We start from the raw sequence: 7,541 nt of genomic DNA, 5'->3' as shown, positions 1-7,541 counted from the left end.
ATTCTGTACGTGGGGCTCTGGTGCTCAGCTGGGCAGACGCTGCACCCTGGCAGTGTCTCTCCCTGCGCAGAAGAGCCAAGGTCTGCAGGCTGGGCTCTGACCTTGAGAAACCCAGCTCCTCCCTGGAGCTTTACGGCTGCAGCAGAGCTTATCGGCGCAAACCCGACTCCACCCGCCGCTGAGTCAGGGAGCAGGCGGGGAAGCGCGGCAGCATGGGATCCCGCGTGTCCGTGGACGACTCTGTGCGGGTGGTGGTGGTCGGGGGCGGCTTCGGAGGCACGGCGGCCGCCAGCCTGCTGAAGTCCTGGGCTATCCCCTTCGTGTTGGTGGACGTGAGAGATGCTTTCCATCACAACGTCGCTGCCCTCCGCGCTGCCGTGGAGAGGGGTAAGGGCTGCATTGATTTCCACAGCCTTCCCCCTGCCTGGGTCCCGGCGGGTCGGCTTTCTTACCTCCGCTAGTGACCGCAGGAGCTCGGAGGTACTCGGGGAGTAACAAGGAACCGGGTACTGAAAGTGCCTCCTCTGCCCCAGTGATGGTGAAAGACTCGATGTTTTCTGTCTGGAAAACAAATACTTGGCTCTGGGAGGACCCGCAGACCGGCTGTGTTAAACTAGCTGCATGTCCGCTGGGAAAACTGAGCAAAAACTACCCGGATGGTCCTTTTTTTATTATTATTTCAAGAGTTTAGAAGGGGACTAAGCTAAAACCAGCAGCAGCTGGAAGAGGTGAATGAATGTCTGTCTGTATCTGGCACTTGAAATGAGCAGGTCAGCAGTGAGGACCTGGATGGTCAAATTCTGTCGGTGAGCTGCTGGGGCTTGTCTGGGATCTCACTTGGGAGGCTGGGCTAATCCCATTACTCCAGTCGCTGGGGATTTAGGGGGAAAAATCTTCTGTTCAAGGCTGGGAACAAGCATCAAAAGGATGTCAGAAGCTTGGGCTGAGAGGCGGATAACATGACAAAAAGCCTCTGACGTCCTGCCTGAAATACCCTGGACCGCGGAGCAGCACTTACTGGCAAACCAGTACAGGAGATGCTGTATGGGGAGCAGAGACAAAGCAATCTAGGGTGGGTGTCACCTGGCCTCTGAGGAGCTGACCTTGTCACCAAATCCCAGGCAAAGGCCCTGCAGCTCACTGCTGGGCAGAGACAACGCTCAGCGGAGGCCCAGCCTGTGGTCCCAGGCACATACAACGCCTGTGCCTGAGCACGGATGGCAGGGGGGAGAAGGGGAGAGGGGTTTGTTAGCCTCCACAGAGGGAGATCTCTTCCCTGTTGTCTCTTTTTACCACAGGATTTGCCAAGAAGACTTTCATCTCCTACTCTGTCACCTTTGGGGACAGCTTCCGACAAGGCAAGGTTGTCGGCATAGACCCTGGGAGGCAGCAAGTCTTGCTCAGTGATGGCGAGGTGGGTGATGCATTAACTTGCGATGAGTAACCCGGCTGCCTTATGGGATCTCCTGCTAATGCGGAGAGTCAGCCTTCAGCAGGGTGTGTTGCGAGTCTCTCCTCCTTAGAGTTTTTCTTCAGCTACATCACGGCAGCGAGAACACAGTACTCCAGATCTAGGCTATGTTGGCTTTGGCTGGTGATGTCTGGTCGGAGAAGTGACTTGGAATTCAGGTTTCAGACTGCTGTCTGTGCTCAGAGTCCTCTTGGTGGGGAAAGAGCGAGATGAGCAGGACTACAGGGCACCTGCAGAAGACGTGCCTCTGAGCAGGAAGAGGAGCGCAGCTCTCATCTGCCAGAGGAAATGGGGGTGCAGGACAGAATCATGCTCTAGGGAAAACAAACCAGACTTTTGCCCTCGAGTTGGACAAGAGCTGGGAATGCTGTTCAGTTGTGTCAAACACCCCCATATCTCCTACGGTGCAGATCGGCTGAGCACACAAACCCTGACCTATCCAATACCCCCGGGCTGAGACTTCACACACACAACAGGGTTCCTGCTCTGATGTAACCCTCAGCTTGGCTGCAATGGCTGACCCCAAACAAGCCACAAAACAAGCCCTCCGGGAAGTCACCGATTGCTTTCCTCCTGGGTTCTGCCACCTGTGGGCAGATACACAAATGCTCATGCTTAATACTGGCCCTGTAATGCTAGGAGGTAGACAGGAAGGACACCAATGACCTACTTCTACGGAGGGCTGCCCCAGGGAGAAGCAGGCCCCCAGCCATCTCCTCTAAAACCAAGAGGCAAGGTGGGGAAAGACTGTAGCATTTAATCATCCTGAAGAACTTGGCAAGAGAGCCCGTCTTTCCCCGCACGCACTGAATGGCACCACCCCTTCCAGCCAAGCTAAGTGGACTAGAGCTGTGTTGGGATGTGGGTGTGCTGTAAATGCCACACCCCATTTGGTGCTCAGATGAGCTTTTATTCTCAGAGCTGGATTTAGAGCTCAACAATTAACCCTGGAGCTCAGATCCTTATCTAACTGCAGGAAGAAACAAGGGCAGCAGCTCCGATAAGTCTTCTCAGCCAGAGCATCTCATCTCTGCTCAGAGGAGGGTGAAGAAGAGAAGTTAGTCTCTGGAGCCAGCTGTGATGGTAGCTTCAGTGTCTGGCATAGATATCAGGTTATTTCCTGTAAACTTAGGGCAATTTCTTCAAAGCTCTCAGCTCACCTGAAGAATAGTGCTTATCTCGGACCAGGAAGGCAGTTACTTGGTGTCACCTGGACCAGGTCTCTTCCTAAAGTCGCTTTCTGACAGCGGCAAGTACTTTCCCAGTTATCAGCAAGGGCTGGAAGAGAGGGAATGAGTGAATAGTACCTAGGAGGCAACAACTGTGTTCTAGACTCTGTTTTTAAGAGCTCTAACATCCTATTGCACCTTCTGCCCTTCCAGGAGCTTCACTACTCCCATCTCATTCTTGCAACAGGCAGTGACGGGCCATTCCCTGGGAAGTTCAACAAAGTCATTGACATGGGAAGTGCCATCCAGACCTATGAAGACATGGTTAAAGAGGTGAGGAATCAACTCATTTCCTGGGAAGCGTTGCCTGCCTTCGTTCAGCTTCCCTGTCTCAGACACCACTACAGGCATCTGGAGCCATCCATGTCTAAGAACAAGAGACCACCATGCCTGCAGGGGCAGGCCAGGACAAGGAGCAGGTGCTAGCTTGTCTAGCGTTCTGCGTGGCCCCAGGGGAAGATCAGCTGTCCGCACAAGGGGAAAGCTGAAATGCTCAACAGCGTTACAATGTACGCAGGAAGAGCAGATGGGGTTCCCGGTTTTTGTTTCCCCTTAATGAACTAGGTGGTTTATTGCTGTTGGGCCAGTGCTGTAGCTCAGAAAGGTCTGTTTGTGGAGTGGCTGAACATACCTGACTTCCCGCACTTAACAGTTCTCTTGTAACATGAGTTTCCTCTTTACTTCAAGATTGAGAAATCTGAGCGCATCCTGGTAGTGGGAGGTGGTGCTGCTGGAGTCGAGATGGCTGCAGAGATCAAAACAGAGTACCCAGCCAAAGAGGTAGTAGCATATTAGTTACAATTAACTTCATCCTTGCTTCTGAGGCTGTTCTTCTGTGATGGTCTTGCTGGAGGTATCCGAGATCACTGCAAATCAGGAGTTTCCATGCAACTGCTGCCTCCTCTTCTGAGAGCACCCTATAGCCCATCACCAGCAATTATTGGCACTAGATGCCTTTCGCTGGCTCACTCTCCTTGGGCACTGAGTGGGGTGGAAGGAAGCTAGCTATAGCTGCTCCCGCCTGGCATGCGGTGAGTCCTGTCCCATTCCGGTGTCCACCTACTTGCTGTTTTGTCCCCCAACAGGTCATCCTCATTCACTCAAAAATTGCACTAGCTGACGTGGAGCTGCTAGATAGCGTCCGTCAGGAGGTGAAAGAGATTCTCCTGAGAAAAGGAGTACGCCTTTTACTAAGTACGTATTTAACGATGCCTCTGAGGATCTAGACCCTGAAGCTCTATAAGCTGTTCTTCCTTTAGCCAAAGCATCTCTTTCTGACTTTTTTCACTAAGCATGGCTCCTTTGAATTCCTGTTCCTCTGGACAGATCTGGGCTAGCTGGAAATGGCAGCCTAATAAAGGTTTGTGACCCAGGGCTCTCTCTTGCAACAGGTGAAAGGGTCAGCAATGTAGAAAACCTCACGCCAAACCAGTTCCAGAAGGACATGGTAGTAAGGACAGAAAAGGGCACTGAGGTGGTTGCTGACATGGTGGTCCTGTGCACAGGGATAAAGATTAACTCTTCAGCATACGCTGCTGCATTTGGTAAGTGAAAAAAACATTGGGTGGGGAGAAGCAACACAGTTCTTCAATGTCTTGTACTTGAGTACTGTGAGGTTAGGAATCAACCTTAACCAACCTGCAGTGGTTATTCCATGATACAGCAAACGCTCTAACATCACATTACTTCACTGTGAAATGTGACCTTTGGAAACTTACAGACCGTAGAACAGGTGGCCAACAGTCTTCTCCAGCTCCTTCTGCTAACACCTCCAAGGAACCTCAGTGTCCTAGTTCAGCAGGAGGCAAACGACACCTAGAAGTTGATGGTAACTCCTGCTGCCAAGGCTGGGATTTCATCCCACATACAGGCTTGCTGAGTTCTGAGCAAGAACAGGCTCAGCACGTTCAGCATTCTTGCTGAACTATTGGTGTCACAGGGCGTTCAGACAATTACTTATTCAGGGATACACCTTCAGTCTGAGTCCTCTTACAGCCCAATTTCAGTTACAGCACTACAACTATGGAGCAGCGTGACCATTATACAGCCTCTTTCTCAGGCTGTGTAAGCTAGCTCTTAATGTTTCTTGATGTTTCTACTGAAATATCAAAGGATGATTCATTGCATGGGACTGCAATAATTAACTACAGGAAGGGAAAAAACATCTGCTTCCTGACATGTAGAAAAGAGGGTGAACACCCAACTCCTCGCTTTGCGTCAGTGATACGTTTGACAACATCAGCAGCATTCTGGGGTCTCAGGCGACAAGAAGCAACACAAAGCTCCTTCTGAAAATTTACTCTTTGGCAAAACAGGGGACCAAATGGCAAGGAACGGTGCTTTGAAAGTTAACGAGCACCTCCAGGTGGAAGGCTATGAGAACATCTATGCCATTGGGGACTGTGCAGATCTGAAAGAACCAAAGATGGCCTACCACGCTGGGCTCCACGCCAACATCGTGGTGACAAATATCATCAACAGCCTGACACATAAGCCTCTTAAAACCTACAAACCAGGTAAGGTAATCTCCCAGCACCTGGCCTTAGCTGCTGGGCTGCTCTTCTGCAGGGAACAGCTGTTTAACACATACACATCAGAACTTGCATGGGACACTGAGTAGAGCTGAAGGAACTCACAGCTGGGGTTTACTGTATAAGCTTATAGCTCAGGCTTCATCTTGGTTCTTGCCAAAGACACTGTAGACGTTAATCACCTGTGTCAGTCTATGGGTGCAACTTGTCCTTTCAGCACTAATGTCTTCCTGATGAATCTACTGGTGGGTGTCTGCTATTCATCAAACTTGTTTCCTTTTCTTTAAATTGTTTACTGTCCAGTTGAATCCTAGGAACAAGGAGGTGACTTGACTTTCTCCTCCTTTCTCCCCTTAAACTATAAAACAAACACAAAATGAACAATCTAGTCTCAAAAATCTAGCTAGGTGATGGGTCTCGTTAATAAGCAACTGATGTAAGTACTTACCGTAACTACGTTGAAAGCTGTTCCACATGGATGGAGGATATCTGGACAGCAGTTTGGTTTTTAAAGGCTGCCCTGCCTATTTACATTTCTTTCTACTTAAACTTTGTTGTCTACCTCTTGGACTCCCTCTTGGGAGGAGAGAATCATTCCACACCACGCACACAGACAGCCCAGTCCTTCAGCAATTCCATTACTGAAAGAGGCAGAGCAGATGGTAGAAAGGACAGCTGTGAGCTGTGCTCCTTGGGCCTGCTTCTTTCCTTGTCATGCAGCACATGGGTCCTGTGCAGCATGTGTGGGTGGCAGGGGTGGGGGGTGGTGAGAAGGGAGGGTTTGGAGGAAGTGCAACACCTACACGTAGTAGGGTTTGATACTTAACTTTGAAACTGCTTAACTTAAACCTCTACACCTTCTTTCCAGGGTCACTAACATTCCTGCTTTCAATGGGCAGGAATGATGGCGTCGGCCAGCTGAACGGTTACTATGTGGGACGTCTCTTGGTGACCATTGCAAAGAGCCGGGACCTGTTTGTGTCCAAGAGCTGGAAGACTATGGGACAGACAATGCCCTCCTAAGAGGGGATCAGTAACAAACCAGCAAGGAATGCAGCAACTGGAAGAGGGTGAGGGTGCGCTTTTATTGCTTGGACAGACTGACGCTGTCTCCTGCAGCACCTCCTAAAGCCACCCGTCAGCATGCTGCGTTAAAGGGTGCCCTGCCTTGCTGTAAAGGGGAAGGAGGCACTTTGCAAATGAAGTGCACAGAAGTTCTCATGGCAAAAACCAGGGAAGGAATGTTTCTTTTACTTCCCTGTTGAGATAGCTCTGAGCAAGAAACTTGGTTTGCCTTGATTTGTAACAATAAACACTGTGGTTTTCAAGATCTCTGTGGGTTGCTTGATATGTGGTTTTTCCCCTGGCTTTCTCCACTCTTGCGCTTCTTTCTAGAAGAGTACCTGCCTCTTACAGAGCTGGAATCTGCTCTGCAGCACGCAGGAAGAACGGCTCGCAGCACTGGCTGGGGAAAGCCTGCCCACAGCCTTGAGGAGACCATGGTAATCCTGGAACTCAGCAGAACATAATGAAGCGTTGTGTCAACCTCTCCTCAGCAGCTTTAGTTATGTCACTTACAGCACTATACTTCAGCCAGAAGAGCTGGTTAGTTGTGTGCTAAGTGTGATACAGCTAGCACTCAATTACAGATGCTGCTGCCTTTTTTTTTTTTTTTTTTTTTTTTTTAAGGTGAGAAATTCCCAGAGCAAGAGTAGGGTTTATAACAATAACCACACTTGACGCATCTTTTTCTTTTTTTCTTATAAAACAAACAAAATCACCATGAAATATTCTCAGTAATTACAGAGATTATTGTGAGTTAAAAGCAAAACAGAAGCTCCTCATGCATCACTTCCAAAATCCTTTTTCCCTCTCTGTGGGCTGGAGGCAGAAGTTTACCATCTACCCTCAGGGGAGGGGAAAAGGGAGCAGAACATTTTTAAGAGCTTTCTTTAAAGTGTGTGTGTTTGTGTGTGTGTGTGTGTGTGTGTGAAAAATTCATCACTACAAATCTAAAATGAGGTTACTCTTTAAAAACTTCTAAACTAAAGTAACAAGGGACACTAAACAAACTCCTGAAAAGAGATGGTAACTCAATTGCTTAAGGTGATATAAATGGCTAGAGGATGCTGATAGCATGAAGAAATCGGACTAAACCCCTCTCATCTCTAGTCACAGCTCTTCATCAAGTCACAACACATCACACTACTACCACTCCCCCTCCTCGTCACATTGAAAAAATAAAACCCACCTCTAATGCTTTCAATGCTACTCAAGTTTGTTGAAAAATAAAGTTTCATTTGGCTGCCA

At 49.2% G+C, this 7,541-nt stretch overlaps 1 protein-coding gene across 1 annotated transcript; it reads left to right on the top strand.

Moving 5' to 3' along the window:
• Positions 1-212: 212 nt before the first annotated feature.
• AIFM2 (AIF family member 2) lies at positions 213-6,254 on the top strand. The gene is made up of 8 exons (XM_009493496.2): positions 213-387; positions 1,299-1,414; positions 2,854-2,973; positions 3,388-3,480; positions 3,786-3,894; positions 4,092-4,244; positions 5,016-5,216; positions 6,100-6,254. Exons 1-8 carry the CDS (start codon positions 213-215, stop codon positions 6,252-6,254), a joined length of 1,122 nt encoding a protein of 373 aa, XP_009491771.2.
• Positions 6,255-7,541: the final 1,287 nt, after the last annotated feature.

This window comes from Pelecanus crispus, chromosome 10 (assembly GCF_030463565.1).
Source record: "Pelecanus crispus isolate bPelCri1 chromosome 10, bPelCri1.pri, whole genome shotgun sequence".
In the NCBI taxonomy this organism is placed as follows: Eukaryota; Metazoa; Chordata; class Aves; order Pelecaniformes; family Pelecanidae; genus Pelecanus; species Pelecanus crispus.
The sequence above is the reverse complement of the archived record's forward strand: the minus strand, read 5'-3'. Positions and strand labels throughout refer to the sequence as shown.

Coding starts and splice junctions, on each gene's coding strand:
- AIFM2 (XM_009493496.2), top strand. CDS start 213: ATGGGATCCCGCGTGTCCGTGGACGACTCTGTGCGGGTGGTGGTGGTC. Junction 388..1,298: donor CCGCGCTGCCGTGGAGAGGG/GTAAGGGCTGCA, acceptor TTTTTACCACAG/GATTTGCCAAGAAGACTTTC. Junction 3,481..3,785: donor CAGAGTACCCAGCCAAAGAG/GTAGTAGCATAT, acceptor GTCCCCCAACAG/GTCATCCTCATTCACTCAAA.